The sequence below is a fragment of the Anoplophora glabripennis genome, unplaced genomic scaffold (genome assembly GCF_000390285.2).
Source record: "Anoplophora glabripennis isolate ALB-LARVAE unplaced genomic scaffold, Agla_2.0 scaffold111, whole genome shotgun sequence".
NCBI classification, from domain to species: Eukaryota; Metazoa; Arthropoda; class Insecta; order Coleoptera; family Cerambycidae; genus Anoplophora; species Anoplophora glabripennis.
Window position 1 is genome coordinate 1,024,660 of NW_019416273.1, and position 19,032 is coordinate 1,043,691.

Sequence of the window (19,032 nt, forward strand, 5' to 3'; positions counted from 1 at the left end):
TTGAAATTACTCAAACTAAATTTGGATAATAAAGCAAAGTAGGTAAATAGGATATATCTATGTAGTCATGATACTTTGTCTAACATTAGTCGCTATATCGCTAACTGAGTTCATTTGTGATTGTCTGTGGTTGAATTTGATGAAAACTGTAAAAATGGAGTCCAGTGAAGATTTAGGTGTACCTGAGGAGATAGTAGAGTGTGCGAAAGAGGTTTCTTTGAATCTTCTCCCAAAGAAATCTCGACAAATTTATGAATGTGTCTTCCAACATTTTATGGATTGGTGCAAAAGAAAAACCACTAAACTGTATTCAGAAGATGTATTGAGGATGTATTTCTCAAACTTAGCAAATAAAATGAAGCCGTCAACGCTTTGGTCACAATATTCAATGTTGAGGTCGACGTTAGATATAAAAAAGGGGATTGATATAAGCAAATATTCCGAAAAGTCATTAGTAAAGAAATAATTTTAAAAAATTTTAAATATTTAATACAGTAAAAAGGATTTTAATTGATTTTTCCCAGAAATGGTGGGTTTTTCAGTCGTATTAATTTGAAAGACTTGATAAATTTATCAATTTTGACTTTTAAATGAATTAAGACAACTGCTTCAACAAATTATATAAAACGTTATTTAGAACTCGACAACGATCATCACTCAAATCTTGTAACAAATCTTCGAAATAAACTTTTGAATAAAGAGTCAATGTCAACAGCTCTTTCAAAATCAGCCATACAATCAGCATCCATAAGAGAATCATTAATAGAGTCAACGTCAACAGGGCAAATTATTCACAATAATAGTGTTTTTAATAATTGTTCGCTTTAGAAAAATATTCTATTTATTATTAATACGCGTTCATTGTCTTTTCTTTCTGTACTTTTAAATAAAGTTTCAATTAAATTTTAGCATGATTCTATTCATGAAATTGTCTTACCAAATACCATTCGAGCTTTTTGGCAGATATATTTCATATATAATGTAGACAAATTCTCTCTAAAAGAAAACGATAGTAATATGTCATACACAACTTGTTGTATTTAAATTTAGAGTTCAAGGGCCTTAATGAAAAACCCTTTAAACGTATATACATACGAAATTTTTCATGTAATCGCTTCTTGCACTGTATATCTGCATTACTGTTTTGATAGAGATTTCACAGAATAAACACCAATTTCTATTTTTGTTTGTGACAACTTACTACAGACGCCCGAAAAGCGCCAGATATTCCGGTTTATTACGAATAAGCGCTATTGTATTTAAAATATGTTGACAAGGTAACCCTTGAACAGGCGCTTATACTAAAAATCGTTTATATATCTAATCTGATAATCTACACTTATGTTAGTTATGGCAATATTACAATTGATTTTTTGCAATGTCGCTTAAAAATAGAAATAAAATGTAATGTAGTACACCAAGCAGATATGGTCATAGTATACAAGCTATGTAAACAGACAATAACTTGTGTGAGGAGAGGATGGAAACTTATTATTAGATAAATCACGTTAAAATGGTATAAGAGTACAAATATTAACCCATTTCTTTCTTTTTTGAATAGTTATTTTTTTTATCTTATTTCATTCGAAGGATTAAACACACATTGTCATTATAACAATGATTTATTAGAATTTAATAGCAGAACCTTATCTGCTTTATTAGACTAAACATCTACAATAAATCTTAATAACAATAATAATAAAATTATAAAATATTACAAATTCTGCGTACAGAGATGAGGAATATCAGAATATCTTCGAAACTGTAGTTCTGCTGACGATATAATTCAACGTTGAACAAGGTATGTAGTCCGCAGAGTAGTTATTTCCAGCAATATCATTAATTAAAAAGAATTGTGACGCCTAATACCCCTTGCTTTCATAACACCTGCGAAACTTTATATTTTTCAGGAATCCAAAAAATCATGTTAAAATCATACACAGTATTATATGTTTTATGTATTCAATTTGAATTACGTATCAACTTATTAATATTTGGCTGTCTGCTAAATGATTTCATTATTACAGATGTCCAAAATAATATAATACTGTCCTAACGATGACAACGCATGGTTTAAATTCGGGGTATCGTACAAAATCTACTGCAAACACACATTTTAGGAACATATGACTCGTGCAAATGGCATGATATACTTTCTCTTGTCATAAATCTTATAAAAATTTAAAGGCACCGATAAAGTACATGTATATAAATACATCATTTTTCCTTAAATTTAAAAACGACCACCATAATTCACCGTATCCTTGTCTAGACAGAAGTTGTTTCCGATGTCGACATGTAAGGTATAAATAAATAAAAATTATATCGATACTTTCATTAAACATGCACTTGACGTTTGGAATTAGCAAGATTATAGAATAAAGAAAATCTACACATATCTAGATACCCAACCTTAGGATAGATTTCATAAGGTGTCTAAATACGTTGTACAGGTCAAGATCTGGACATATGATCATAAAAATTATAGCAAGTCACAGTGAGACAGTTTGAATAAAGATAATACTAACAGACCAGGGCAGATCTGTCAAAATATCCCACTTATTGGGTGTAAGAGGGGGCAAGCTATAATTTTTGCTGGAATACCTTCAGTAGAACTCGCATAATAAAAGTGTAGATCCCTAGATCTGGGCGAGGTCCGGAACATTTTCAGAATTGCAAAAATGTTTAAAAAATTTTAAAAAATATCTATTTTATTCGAGTTTTTTACTTACATTTTGGAACCTATGCATTTTGGAAGAATATTGAAGAGGAAAACAAGTTTTAGAATTGAATTTTGCACATTATACTGCAGTTAAAAAATTTTAAATTTATTACCGATGTTGCAATAATTGATGAAAAAAAGACAAAATAATCAAGTTTTTTTTATGATTTTTTAAAAATATTTTAATTGTTCCGAGGGCATTCTAATTTTGGTTAAAAAAACATTAGAGTATAATAAAACAACATGTGTATAATCTATAAAAATTAAACTACAGCTTCCTGATGATATTTGTAATAGAAGTCTTATACGAAAAAGTTCTATCTTCGCGTTTTTTTTTTGTAAATTAAAGTTCATTTATTCAACGAAAATGAAGGCCGACCTTGTGTTATTTATTAAAAACTTTGGAAATGTTTTTATGCAACTTGAGATGCAACCTTATAATTTAAGTCGGTATAACCTAATACTAGTAATACCAAAAGAAGGTTAGGTTACATTGTCAAAGAATTTGTGCAGTTGATGCAAATGAATTCATTTAATTATTAAATATTAAGCATCGTCCATCGACCCATCAGTGTTAAAAAGTGAAAGATTCCAGACAAAAGTTTTTATTTTGTAATTCCACGATAGTGACAGTGTAATTTTTATAAAGAAGTAAAAAATCAGAATAGCTTGCCGATTACACTAAAAACGAGATTCTTATTTCTTATTTTGCTTAATTTTTTAGTTTGTGCACACACTAGTTTTACAATGAACCGAGAAAAATGCATTTACTCTTTCCGAACGGGTCAATATGGTGTTAGTGTATGGTGCAGCCGGAGAAAATGAGCTCGCGGCGACTAGGTTGTACCGGGAACGATGGCAACAACGTCACTTTCCATGTGCAAATACAATCCTACAGTGCGTTCAGCGGCTGCGAGATACGGGAAGTGTTATTCCTCGAGGAGAAGAACGTGGTCAGCAAGTGAACCTTAATGTTAAAGATGCAGTGTTGGAAAATCTTGACGAAGACCCCACAATTAGTACTCGGCGATTCGCACAGCAAGTAGGAACCTCGTACCGTACATCGCATCTTACGGCTCCAGCTGTTGCACCCCTATCATCTGCAACCAGTTCAACAGATTTTACCCCCGGATTGTGATCAACGAATACGGTTTTGCAGATGGTTTTTACGGCAATGTGCCAATATCAAGTAGACTTTCCTGCTTATGTTTGTGTAACAGATGAGGCGACATTTACCTGTGATGAAGTGAATTTCCATAATATGCACATATGGGTCGATGAAAATCTTCACGCGATTAGGGAAACTCATTTTCAACATCAGTTCTCGGTAAATGTTTGGGCTGGCATAATAGGCAATGTACTTGTGGGTCCCTATTTATTTGAAGGACGACTAAATGGACCAACATATGTTGACTTTTTGAGAACCGGTTGCCTGAATTATTGGACGATGTGGCATTACAAGTTCGAGCACGCATGTTCTATCTTCAAGATGGGGTTCCTCCACACAGTACTCGAGAAGTAACGACACTTTTGTATGAAATGTTTCCTCAGCGATGAACTGGATGTTTTGGTCCTGTGCCGTGGCCATCTCGGTCACCCGATCTAACGCCAATGGACTTTTATTTTTGGAGTCATTGGTTTACAATACTCCAATTGCTACGGTGGAATAGATCTAGTTTTATTTCATTTTGTTCCATATTTTAATGGAGTTTGTTTAGTGCACGCAGTTGGCAACTACAGATGCTTAAGGATGTGGTTTTATTGGCGATCTCTTGCAGTAACAACAATGCATTTAAGATAGTAATTACTATTAATTATTATAATAAAAAACATGAGTTTTTTTTAAATATCTATTTTTCTTTGTACTTTTGCATTGAAAAGTTCCCCAAGAAGTATCTTTCTATCTTTCAACGATGATTTGTTACGCGGATGGTCTACAGCACGTAACTCATCGTACAGCACACGGACAGGACCGTTCCAGAGAAAATATTTTGATTCATAATTGAACTTTAATTTACGGAAAAAAAAACGTAAAAATAAAACTTTTTCTATTACAAATATCGTTAGGAAGCTGTAGTTTAATTTTTATAGATTATACACGCCACATACCGTCCAGAGGACTTAATATCCAAATTTAGAACTTCTTCTGAAGAGATCGAAGTGCAAGCCAAGCCCGTGTTTTAATTTTAAAAATTACCTAACATATATTTTTTAATTTAAAGTACAAAGTCATGACTAGAAATAAGAAATGAAAAATCTGGCTGGTCTAGTTTACTTTCATCACTAGTATATAGTAACTGAGCGGAGCTTTATTTATCCAATTAATTCGGTGTTGAGGAAACCGTTAATAATGCCAGATCATTCTCTTGTTTGGCTGGCGCGCAATACCTCGTGAAATGTTGATTACTCTTAGGGCTCACATAATTTTCGTCGAAATTTCACGGTGTTACACCCCGGAAAATACCGTGGCAGGGTTAAAAGGATTATTATAAGGATCGCATTTCCGACAAACAAAATTAGACGTTATAATCCATTTATACGTACAGTCATTATGTATGTAATAGTTCCTGTTGTATAGTTTATATTCGGCGTCGATAAACATGAAGCAACGCTCTTAGTTGTACGTACAGTCCGTACAATATTTGTTGAGATACAATTCCAAGAAAAGAATAAGCCGATAAAGTTCTGTTATCGGAATTACTGCAACAATTCACCGCAGGCGAGGTCGTGCCTTGAAATTCTCCTCCAATGTCTTTCTACCTCGGGGGTCGAATGTGGTTAATTCCAAGAAATTAACGCAGGGGTCTTCTTGGGATTCTATCTCGTCAAATATCGTACGGACTATAGGTATGGATTTTCCTCTGTTTAATAGATGGATTAGATTGTGTATGATATTAAGACTTTGTCCTGAATTATTACCAGTAGTTACGCCAATTAATTTCTGTTTCGAAAAGTGTTTTTTGGATTAGTCGAAAACTGATCCTAGATTTTTCGTACACTATCAAAATTGTTTGAAAAATCTCTCGATAAACAAATTATATCAAATTCCTTGTCTATCATCCTTGTCTATCGCACGGATTTCTTTACTTTACTTTGTTGCTCTCATGTAAAGGCAGATGGACCACGTGGATTTTCCAGCCCTGTATATTTAAACGTTCATTTCGTTACATTATAAAAATTATAATAAAACTTGTTTTTACCATTGCGATTATAATTGTTTCTTATTCTTTTTCATCTTTCTGGCTTGAATTATTTAAAATAGATGTACTTATTAGATTTAGATAATTTGCAAATAAAATAATTTATTATTAATTAATTAAATAAATTTCAAATGCAATATAAAAAAAATTATATCATTTGGCTTAAGCTTTCTAAGTTTTGAACAAATATTGAACAACATTCAGTAACATTACATATTCTAAATGACATAAGTCATCAAAGAGTATCCCAATATATGTTTTAATATTGACTACTGTAAAATAACATGTACCTAAAGCAATTATTGTTCGGTAAAATTACAATTCAAATTCCGCTCTAAAATAAATTGGATGATGGAGCTGTCACAAACAATAACTACCAACACGTCGCCTGTTTTCAGCAGAACGAGTTTTTTCTAATTTACTTTGTTTCTTTTTTTAAACGTCGACTAATGTGAATCTGAAGTAAGTTTCTGGAAACGGGGTTAACAATGTGAAAAATAAATTTGAATTGATGGGATTTATTTAAAAATATTTCAATACGATGCTTTTCATAATCATATATATACATCATTAATAAAAAGAGATGTTGTGTTTGTTTTTTTTCAAATAAAACTGTTTAATTGACCGATGAAACTCTTTAATTTTTCCTAATGTGCTGTAAGAGACGCGAGATGTTAAAATTAATGAATAATCACTCATTTTTGGAAACAGAGAATTGATTACTCAAGTTAAATCGAATTAATTCTAACCTATTCGTAGGTATTATGATATAGAAAACACCATTTCGATAACTTGTACAAGTATATAAATAATATTAAGAGGATTCATATATTTAGATACCGGAAATATAAAGTTTATCGTAAAGATAAAATAATCTTTCTATTTGAGAAATGGGCTTAAGATCTTTTTTATAATATTGAAATCAAACAGTTTCTTGCAATATTAAATATATTGCAAAATACAAGATAAACTTATGAAACACTTTTAGCTTTCAAAATAAAATGTTTATTTATTCTGTTAAATTTTAATATCTGAATCTAAACAAGATTAAGTAAGTTGTAGGAAGCTCAGCTTTAAAAAATTAATAGTATTATAATTATACACATTACCGTTTTTTTCACCTTCTACAACTATTTCCAGAACTAAAACTTTTTTAAATATACCTACTAATTTTTTTAATGTGCTGATAAAGGATGTCTCAATATGTACACACCTTTTTGTTAAGTAAAGTCAGTATTTATTTAATTATTTACTTTTTTTATCATTTGGTTTAATATAAGATATACAGGGCTTTTGTGAAAGTGAAGTTTTAGGTGTGAGAGCTGCCTATTTATATCGAAACAAAACAGTAAAATTATCATTTTACATTGGAATTATAAAACAGGTTTTTAATTTACCAACAAATGTGCTTGAATTCGGATCATGTACTCACACTGGTCAGAGACTTCCGCTTTGTTAGAGAATTGCCAGATACCAAAGTCGACGTTCGATCTCACTTTGGGGTGGCTTCGCAGATTCTCGGGAACTGCTGTTCGGTTTGGACTTTTGGATTTCCTAATTCCGGTGATTATGTTATTTGAAATTTATCTAAGACAATAGTAACTAAGATTGTGTAATTCTGTTAATATTAAATTTTCAAGAAAGTGTCAAGCAACCTGTGTCATTAATTTTATTATCACCACTCCCTAATGATGAGTTTAATCCTAACGTAGTTTCTACTTTACATAATTTTACCTTAATATTTTTATCGTGTTTGTAGAAATCTGGTCTTAACTTAATTCACAGATTACTCAATTTTAAGAACATCGAGCGACATGCCACCTTTTGACGTTAAGCGAGATAGCGAATTTTTACGGATGAGCACTTACAGTGGTCTGGTCGCAGTCTTAGAAAGTCAAAAGTTAGAAACTTCACGTCCTAAGACTTTATTAGAACTAGGTTACATTTTTTTTAAATTTTGTGGTTAATTGCATAGGTCAAAGAAGGCTATATTAGGACTAAATTAGGGCAAGACTTTTTTATAAAGTCATTTTAATTTTTTTCGCATAGTTTTGGGATATTCTATAGCCATAATTAATAGAAATGTAATGTTCAATTACTCAGCTGTGTTTTGAAGTTTTCCTAAAAATTCCACAGCTATTCTCGCAAGAAATTACATGATTTTAGGTGAATACACAAAAAAAACTTAAAAAACTAGAAGAGATAGGTAAAAAATGGGTGTTTCCATTTAAAAAAATCAACTGCCGGTCTAAAAGCACCACTTCTGGTCTAGACTCGAAGTCGTAATATACACTTTTCAATGTCCCCCTTGGTGCCCTTTTTTTCGAAATAATCAAGTCCAACCGAAATATTTTTTTGTCTCAAAATAAATGCCCCACATTCTTGCAGTTTCGGAGTCTACGTGAAATTTGAGGTCACTTTATAAATAAATTTTTAAAGAAAAAATTTGACAGATGCAAGGGTCCGAGGAGATGCTAGTATCTCTTTTCAGGAGCGTGATATCAAGTGGATTTTTGGTAGCTGTAAAGAGTATAGGCAATGCTAAATTATGGTATACTAACAAATTAAAACATTTAATACTCGGTGGTTCATTTTTGCTGTTACATTTTGATATCTTCAAACAGCTGTAACTTTGTTAACTAAAATGGAACATCCTGTATTTTTTTACTCTGACGTATGAAGTTTGAATTTTCCTTTCAAGCTATATATGCATTATTAGAGTTGCCATACTACTATTAGAGATATTTGCAATTTTCTATTTTTTGGACAGTTTATCTGGTATCAGACCTGTTATCAAATTGGCCATGACCAGAAACACCCCAAAACAATTGAAATGACTTGACATTTGTCAAGTTAGTTGTCAAATTATTGTTGTGTCTGTAATAGTTTTTGCCGAAAATTTAAATAAAATTGCCTGGGGATCGTTTAAATGATACTAATGAGGATTATTTTAATTTGTTATTTATTTATGGACAATGTGACAAATTATATCACTATCATTGTTGGAATTTTTATTTACTACTCTTAAATCCATTATATGGGTTTATGTTAGGTTAGTATTAGTAAGGAGTTATGACTGAAAATGTAGTAAAGGAACCTACTATAGTTATTTTCACATTTTCAACATAAACAATAGGTATTTTTTAATTCTGTATACAGGGCCGGATTTTCCCTTAGTGCCGCTCTGGACACCGTAAAAAATGCCGCCACATTACTCATATTTTACACAAATGGATGATGGTTCAGAATAATTTTTGACTTTCCGCTATAAAAACCAGTAATTTTTCAAATTTGGGAAGTTATCGATTTCAGGCCAATTTTCGAAAATCGAGTATATAATAGCGTATCGCATATTTCATTTTGTTATATAAATTATGTATAGTTATAGATGATTTTATAATCATATACGTACACTTTTTGAAGCATTTTTGATAGCGCAAAAAAAATTTTCTTCTCAAGACCCGAATTTTGCCGCCCTGGGCACTGCATCTTTTAACACTTGTATCATAAACATTATCTGTCAAAAGTAAAACGCAAAGGAAACATTATTAGTTATTATTTTCAAAGCCTCCTTTGTAAATCTTAAAAATCAATTTAAAGCAGCGTTAACGCACGAACATGTTTGAAGTCGTTTTTCTCAGAAACGGTTCATTTTATTGTATCGCAACAAGAGATACTTTTTTAAATAATTTTTGATACTCTTTAACATGGTGCTGTTCAAATTTATAAAGCGGTGAAAACAAAAAAGTTGTGGGTCATGGATCGAAGATTAAGGTCAGGTTAGGCCGTTTGGCACTGGAGTATTTGCATCATATTTGGAACATAAATCTACAAGGGCACTAGTAATATATAGGAAAGACTTGGAAAAAATCAAATCACAAATAAAAAAGTTATCTAAGAAAAACTAAAAAAATTTTTTTGACACCCTCCGTATCTCCGTTAATATAGAGTTTTCGAAAAATTGTTATAGGACTTTGTGATCCTAATTTTTGTGAGGAATAACCTCCTGAAGTCTTGACGCATAATTTCCGGACACTCCGTATACACCTGAACTGTATGTATTTCTTTTGATAGTTCCTCATCCCTGGGAAGTCTCACTCAAGTCGTTTGGGGCCTTATCTGCCTGTTCCGTCCCACATCAAAGAGGCACGCACTCCGTAATAAAATCCGCCCGACTGGCGGCGTGGAGCTGAAAGGGCCGCAATCTATTTATATAAAACGCGTCATCCCTGAAACCATAAAAAATCGGGAAGCGTCCACCCGCGAAGCGTAAAAAATCAATGGCCCAGCGGCATTATTTACATGGGCACCAACGGATTACCTTGAATTATTGAGGAGTCCCGCCGCAACCGCATTTGAAATTATTATGAGGTCGAAATAAAGCAAACACTTCGATATAAAGTCGGTTGGTTTATTGACGAAGCGAAAATTATTATTTTTTATTTGAAGAAAAAAAATTAGATTCATATATTATTTATTTGCTAAGATATATGAAAAGTCGCTTCCCTGACACATCCATCGATTTTCAGGGGCGTCCTTTAGGAACCTGTATCTCCGTAGGGGGGAAATTTTATATGAACGTGTCATGTTATTTTATCGTCCCCTGCATATATCCGAGATATTGCCCACATATTCTGAGACATCCGGTATAATTGTTGACTGCCAAGCGAATATTAAAAGTGAACCTAAAAGGTTTTGGTCCTTTGAACAGAATAAGAAAGGACACAGGAATTTGATGATCCCGTGCAAATTATCGACACTTTTTCTAAATTCTTTGCTAGCGTTTTTTCCATCGAAAATGTTTAAAAATCCAATCTATCATTAAATTATTATCAATCCTGCATTAACATACAACAGCTTAACGAATCTGATGTCCTTCTAGCAATCTATAAACTAAAAAAGAAAATGACGTATGGTGAGGATCAGATTCCTAGTTTTCTGGTAAAGGATTGCTCGAGAGTTCTATGCATTCCGCTTCTTACATTATTCAATATTGCTTTATCAACTGGTGAATTACCTGATAGGTGGAAACTTACAAGAGTGTGTCCAATTTTAAAAAGCGGTAACTATATCATCGAAATATGTATGTCTCTTATAATGGTTTCAAATCGAATACTTTTAATGCGGCATCGGGAGTACCTCAAGGCTCTAACTTGGGGCCACTCATTTTTATATTATTTGTAAATGACTTATCTCTAACATTAAAGTCAAATCATCTTATGTTTGCCGACGACTTGAAATTGTTATTGAACATATCATCTGCGGCTGATTGTTATTGCAAGACCTTGTGGATCCTGTTTATATATGATGTACTGATAATTATTTACCTGTTAACACAAAAAAATGCAAAGTGTGTACGTTTAGTCTTAAAAATCAGCACCTCATATTTAATTATAATATAGGTATGTCACCTTTAACTCGTTTTCAGAACATTAAGGATCTTGCTGTAATGTTTGACAGCAGATTGTCTTTGGCTGATCATATTAATTCAAGTATTAAATTCGCTTATAGTATGCTAGGCTTTGTTATAAGAAGTACAAAATCATTTACCGATATAGGTGCATTGAAAAGTCTGTACTATTCATTGGTACGTTCGAAACTCGAATATTGTAGCATTATTTGGCACCCATGGTATCAGATATACAGTAACCACTTGGAAAGAATACAGCGGCGTTTTCTCAAATTCCTGTCTTTTCGTGTTGACAATTTTTATCCTGACAGGGGATACAACCACCAATTACTGTTACAAAGATTCAGTATGCAGTCGCTGAATACTAGAANGCATCGGGAATACCTCAAGGCTCTAACTTGGGGCCACTCCTTTTTATATTATTTGTAAATGACTTATCTCTAACATTAAAGTCAAATCATCTTATGTTTGCCGACGACTTGAAATTGTTCTTGAACATATCTGTGGCTGATTGTTTGTTATTGCAAGACCTTGTGGATCCTGTTTATATATGATGTACTGATAATTATTTACCAGTTAACACAAAAAAATGCAAAGTGTGTACGTTTACTCTTAAAAATCAGCCCCTCATATTTAATTATAATATAGGTACGTTACCTTTAACTCGTTTTCAGAACATTAAAGATCTTGGTGTAATGTTTGACAGCAGATTGTCTTTTGCTGATCACATTAATTCAAGTATTAAATCCACTTATAGTATGCTAGGCTTTGTTATAAGAAGTACAAAATCTTTTACCGATATAGGTGCATTGAAAAGTCTGTACTATACATTGGTACGTTCGAAACTCGAATATTGTAGCATTATTTGGCACCCATGTTATCAGATATACAGTAACCACTTCGAAAGAATACAGCGGCGTTTTCTCAAATTCCTGTCTTTTCGTGTTGACAATTTTTATCCTGACAGGGGATACAACCACCAATTACTGTTACAAAGATTCAGTACGCAGTCGCTGAATACTAGAAGGGTGGTTGCAAGTTTATCTTTTTTATTTAAATGGTTTCATGGCATGGTTGATTACCAGGCTTTAATCTATCTTTTTAATATACGTGTTCCGAGACCTGGCTCTCGTGAGGGTTCACTGTTTTATTGTCGAAATGCTAGAACAAATGTACTTGTAAAATATCCTGTTTATTTAATGGCTAATAATTATAACCAAATAGCAGATCAGTGTGATTTATTTCATTGTAATTTTAATGATTTGTTAAGAATTGCCTCGGATTACTTCAATAATTTTCAATATTAGATGTAGGTTTTGCTATTTTCCTCTTTGCTGTTTATTTATTTTTTTTATTTTGTTTATTTATTTGTTTTCTTTATTTATTGTGCAGTAGTTGCTTATAATTATCTACTTATTTTATCATGTAAATGGAATGTTTTCTGTTGAGCAGTAAATGCATTATTATCATTATTTTTTAATTATTATTATTATAATATATCACTTCATTTAATAAATAATTTGAAAAATAGTCCTAGTGTTAGCGATACTACAAATATGACGTTGCCAAACGTGAATGTTTTTACAGCATAAACATTTCTGACGTCAATGTTGACTGATGCCTACTGCAGACTGGATTCCAGTCAACAGAATCAGAATTTAAACGGATATACATATTCTGTTCCTACAACGACCTAGGACGACCGTCCAAGAAATTCCCTTTTAAAATATGCAAAGCCGCCTTGTGTCGACTCTAAGGCGATTAGGTATTGTACAAGCCGGCAGTTTTGGTTTCTAAACGTCGAACAAAACAGTCGACATAGTTGTTAAATCTGTTTGGGAGGCCTACCCTAGTAAATTAATTGAAACGAGCTCCTACAATAGGCCGTTATCTTGATTCTCCTTTGACCCGAAATTTAACGTAAACGGTTAGAAAAAAATTGCTACACCAACAAGAATACAATGATCTACTAGATTACTAGAATATAGAATAGTAATCGGGGGTCGCACTCGCAATCTTATAAATAGGAAGTATAAAAAAAGAATAATGTTCCTATCGACATTTCCTCTGTACAAAAACCTATGTTTCGGATTATGTTACCACCCGGATGGAAATTTAAAGATAGCTATAAAACTTTTTGTTTAGGTATATGAAGTTATATACAGGGTGTTTCAGAAAAACCTCCCGTAAATTCAGCGGGACAAAAAATAAGATTTTGTTTTATGAACTATATGTCTATCTCCTCTTGTTTTCGAGATACAGAGCGACAAAATAAAATTTTTTAAATAGAATTTTTTCGAAAACTTCCAAACGGTGCGAAATATTTTTATGAAATTTGGTATGCCGGGGTTTTTAAGGGAGCCAAATACGCTGGTCTAATTATTTTTTGGATATTTTGTAGAGGACGCTAGTTACGCTACATTCTTATTACATTTTAGGTTCTAATTTTTTTGAGGTTAGGTTTTTAGCATTCCAATTTCTAATGTACAATTTTATTTTCTAAAAATAATGTACCCTTGTTAGAACTTTCTAATGTGAACGGTTTTCGAGAAAAAAGGCTTTTAATTGAACTCTTACAATATTACGGTGTATAAAATAAATGACTTTTCTCAAAGTATACTTATGTCAAAACTTATTGATGGATATCTCATCAACAACGCATACATTCTTAGTAATATTTTAAACTCTAATTAAGTTTATATCAAAATTTTAGTGACTAATTAGTCATTACTAACTACAGTTACTAACAATTACCAGACCAGCGTATTTGGCGTCCTTAAAAACCCTGGAATACCAAATTTCATAAAAATATTTCGCATCGTTTGGAAATTTTCGTAAAAATTCTATTTAAAAAAATTTATTTTGTGGCTCTGTATCTCGAAAACAAGAGGAGATAGACATATAGTTCGTAAGACAAAAAAATTCTTATTTTTTGTCGTACTATCACCCTCTGAATTAACGGGAGGTCTTTCTGAAACACCCTGTATACAGGTAGGTAGTATTAATGATAAAGGACCAGCTCAGATAACACTGACGTATATTACGGAAAAAAGATGCTACATGTTTTTTACTATAATATGTTGCTAGGTTGCAAGGTTTGTGCTTACAATTAAATTCCAAGAAATATTATGAGTGTATTAAGTTCAATTGCATTTATTAGGCATCAATACCTGTCTAACCATCTAGGTACCGGGTTGGAAAGTACCGATGGTCTATCTGAAGTTACGTGAGAGCGATAAAGTAAGCCATAGAAATCCATGTGATAGACAAGGATGGGTATAGTGAAGGCGTCTAATAGTCACCGCCCATTTCGCCCTTCCACAAATAAGAAGTGGATCTTATTTGTGGAAGGGCGAAACGGGCGGTGACTATGAGACGCCTTCATTATAGCCATCCTTCTCTATCGCATGGATTTCTATGGCTTACTTTATCGCTCTCACGTAACTTCAGATAGACCATCGGTACTTTCCTACCCGGTATAATTATACCCTCATAAAATAACATCTGGCTTATATCTAAATCTAATCTATCATAAATAAAAATTCTGCATTATTGGGAAAATGCTTATAAAAATTCAACAAATACGAATTTTTGAACTTTCTAAGCATGAAGACGCAATCCCAAAAATACGAGGTTTCATTTTTATACACCTTTTGTGAATCACCCTGTATAATTTTGACGATTCCTCTTGAAGAAACACCTTTTTCTTACTCTAGTTTAGAGATATAAAGCTAATTCATTCTTTTAAATCTTATCAAATGGAGACTTATTTGTGATTTCTGGTATCGATAAACATTGACTCATTTTATAAGATTTTTTAGAAACAAAATTTTGAATTTGTCGGAATTAGCTTAGTACGTTAATAACAGAGAAAAAACATGAGAATAATAAAATATATGTAAAAAAACACTGTACAGAGAACTGGTATCTAAAGTATGGTTTTCTAGAGGATATTTAGATGCCGATAAAATAGACAAGACAAAAGTGTATATATTTTATTTAGGTGCGTACATTTATCATTGTGTTATTTGGGTCGGCTTAAACATATTCCAACATGAGAAGTGTTCCATCAAAAAATATATATACAGGCTGGTCCAGATTTTAATAGACAAACTTCGAGAATACTAAACAACAAAAATTAACATCACTTTGCTTTATGAACATAGGCGCAGAAAGCCATCGTTTATGAGATGCAGATGGTTGAAATTAACAAAAATAAAACAATTCTTTTTAAATATCTGGAAAACGGCTCCATCAAAAAATTTATCCAAATTTGGTACACATTTTTTTTTTCAAGTATTTCTCCTAATTCTGTATAAAGACAGTCGAAAAAAAATGTGTACCAAATTTGGATAAATTTGATGAAGCGGTTTTCCAGATATTTAAAAAAATTGTTTTATTTTTGTTCATTCCAACGCCCTGTATCTCATAAAGGGTGGCTTTCTGCGCCTATGTTCATAGAGTGAAGTGATGTTAATTTTTGCTGTTTAGTACTTTCCCGAAGTTTGTCTATTAAAATCTGGACCACCCTATATATATATATTTTTTGACACTATAAACGACAGTAATAATAATGATAATAATAATAATAACAATAATAAGTATAGCCTTTAGCAGTTTAAATTTAGTACTTTTATGCATATTTCCACAACAATCTTTGATGATAAATGTAAGTTTATTTAAATATTCTACTGACGCAAATATAATGTTCTGGTCGTAATCGAGATCAACTTGTCGCAGTTTCTGCACTGCAATATTTATTTGTTATTGCCGCTATAAATTCTTTATCTTTGTAAAACTAAATAAAAAATGTTTTTAAGATGGATATCCCGGATTAAAAGATGATATTGGAGTTTATAGCACAAGGTTATATTTCATTTTCATTTGGCACGAAAGATATTCTTTAATAAAAAGATTGTTTGAAAACAAAACTGGGAAATAAGAAAGAATGTACAAGGCAATAATATACGAAAGAAATATGTTGAGAACATTGGTGGCTCTACTGATCAATAATTCTAACTCTTTTGTATGTAATTCAGGGCTAGTCGGTGCTTCAGTTGGCAGAGTAGTTGTCGAGTAGTGTTCCAACATTATCAGGACACTGTGTATTACACTACGATGTTATTTCATCATATTAGATGTGAGTCAAATTGTGTGTTATCCAGTTGCAATTTCGTGTTACCTCATATCTGTTATTTCAATGATATTAGAGGTAATTTTTATGTACTGGTATTCTTAGAACTGGTATTGGAATAAAATGTTTATAAGATCTTATAAACAGATAAGACATTTATTTTGTTGACTTTTCGCAGTAAAAAATAAATTTTTAATCGTTAAATCTCAACGGATTCATCTTTGTCACGTTCGGTGATTTAATGAAAGTTATGTTTAATAATAATTTTCATTCATAATAATGACACAGGATTAATTATTAATCGCCGAAAGTGATTCTAAAAATTAAGATAGAAGAGCAAATTCGTATTTCGAAATATCGGACAGATTAAGATCTAGAAAAATATATTAGATGTATCTTTCATTCCTCATATTAGAACAGGAAATATAGAGTTGGACGCGACTTTTTGTTTCGGCAAGCTGAATTTATCACTATAGATGCTAAATATTAAGTATAATAACATATTAGTTTCCACAGTCATAAAAATGGGGGGAAGATTGTTTACAGGGTGGTTAATTGTATAATTTTTACGTAAATTCACGTTTTTCGCTTATAACTTTTTCCGTTCATTTCCATGAGAAAACAGTAAACTACTTTTTCTCGTCTTCAAGACCTACAAAACCAGCCCTCAAGCGTCAAAAAATATTGATTAAATCAAAAGTTATAAACAGAAGAAATTTATTTATGACTTTTGAATTAAACATTTATAAACTGCGTTATTATTACCAGAATGTTTTGGCATCGCATCCTCTCATTCCTTATCACTGTCTAATAACTCACACGAAATCTGGAATCGGTAAGTTGAATAGTTTACAAGTCTGGACGATCCCGAGGATCTTCCACAATCGCACTGATTTTTTTCATTGCAGATTTCATTTGTAGATTTAAAGGTTTATCTGGTAGTAAACGTGATGTCAGCTACCAATTTCTATATGGAGTAATATTCTAAGAAATCGTTAAAAAATATTACTTCTGAGCGTTGTAGATCACAAAAAATTGTATCTTAAAATACCAATTTGGTTGTTGCTAGCAATAATTATATTTATTGGTAAAACATATGAAAAATCATTTCGTGTTAAATGTTAGTAATATCTGTGTGCGCTATTTAGTAATAAATTCTGAATAAAATATATTCATGCAACTGTAATAAATATATATTTTTTTATTTTAGAAAATGCAGAAGCCTTCGATTCCACTTTCCCTCATACGAGACCTAAGATGCAGGCATTGTCAAAATTTCGTGACGTGTGGGCCAGTCTACGTTGTTCCCGATGAAAGTATACTATGTGGCAGGTAAATATACAGCGATATTCTATTTAACACGAATGTAAACAATGTACTTGATTGGGATCTTATTAAATTTGCTAATAACCTTCTGGATTTTCGCAGACTTTGCACTCAATTATACAAGTTTTGATAACATTGTGATAAAAAACAAATGAATTTTAATCTTGATTTGTTAAAAAGTAAGTGTACATAAATATATTTTCCCGCCCACACATACATTAAAAAATGGAATACACCTACATTAACAAAAATCGTACACAAAATAATGAAATAAAAAAAATTTCCATTTTTAAAATTCAGTGCAAACACTTATTTTCTTTTCGCCATAGGTGGAAAAGACTGCAATATACACTAATAGAAAAAATTAAGGGGCCAAAAAAATCTAAATTTTCGGCGATTTTTCAAATGGCTTTGATAAAAATGGTCGTATAGGAGTAAAAAAAAAGCAATTTGAAGCTTCAAGTTTCTAATTTTTGGATCTTGCAAAAAACAAAATTTCAAGTAACACGTATAGCGCAATCGTAATGAATATCATGAAAAAAAATTTTTCGAAATTTTTTTTGATCTTATTTTTTGTGTACGGACTTGAAAAAAAATTTTTCAACTTAACGACCTTATGGATTATATAGGTTGTTCATTTAGCTTCAATTTCTTTTTTTGGTCTCGATACGACCATTTCTCGTTGAGCTATCCTTTGAATGAAAATGGATCATTTTTTTTTTGTTCATCGATATCTCAGAAACCAATGGTTGCACAGAAAATCGACGGTGGGTTTCAGAAACTTGAATGAATTCTCTACAAGGTCCTGGCACGGTCTTTTAGAAAAAAAAATTTTTAATCCTTAACATGACTGAAGAATCGTAAAAAATAGGACTTTTAGGGGTCTTCTAGAAAATCACGTGCCACATTGAGAATATTGGGAAAATGACTAATGTTAAGTGTGCGTTGTACAGGTCATTGTACCCCTAAAAGCCCTACAAAATTTCAATTCGATCGATCAAGCCGTTTTTTTGTTTCATTCGATTGAATTTTTAAAAAAATTAAAGGATCACGCCTTTAAATGCTCACAATCCGTAAAAAAATGAAAAAAACATTTTTTTCCTGATTTTTTTTGACATTCTTATTGCAGAAAGCGTTTGAAATTATGAAAAAAAAAAATTTTTTTTTTCAAACTTTTTTTCTACTGAAAAAAGGTGGTTTGAAAAAAACTTTGTTTTAGCCTTAACCTTTCAGCCTTTAG

At 31.8% G+C, this 19,032-nt stretch overlaps 2 protein-coding genes across 2 annotated transcripts in view; one reads left to right on the forward strand and one right to left on the reverse strand.

Moving 5' to 3' along the window:
* Positions 1-19,032, reverse strand: part of LOC108903924 (probable G-protein coupled receptor CG31760) — a 164,797-nt gene that overhangs the window by 96,539 nt on the left and 49,226 nt on the right. The window lies entirely within an intron of this gene.
* LOC108903943 overlaps positions 1-19,032 on the forward strand; it is a 42,176-nt gene that overhangs the window by 12,647 nt on the left and 10,497 nt on the right. Inside the window, exon 2 of the mRNA XM_018706296.2 lies at positions 17,677-17,798. Within this exon, the coding sequence (XP_018561812.1) occupies positions 17,680-17,798 (119 nt within the window). The 5' untranslated portion in view covers positions 17,677-17,679. The remainder of the gene's footprint in view (positions 1-17,676; positions 17,799-19,032) is intronic.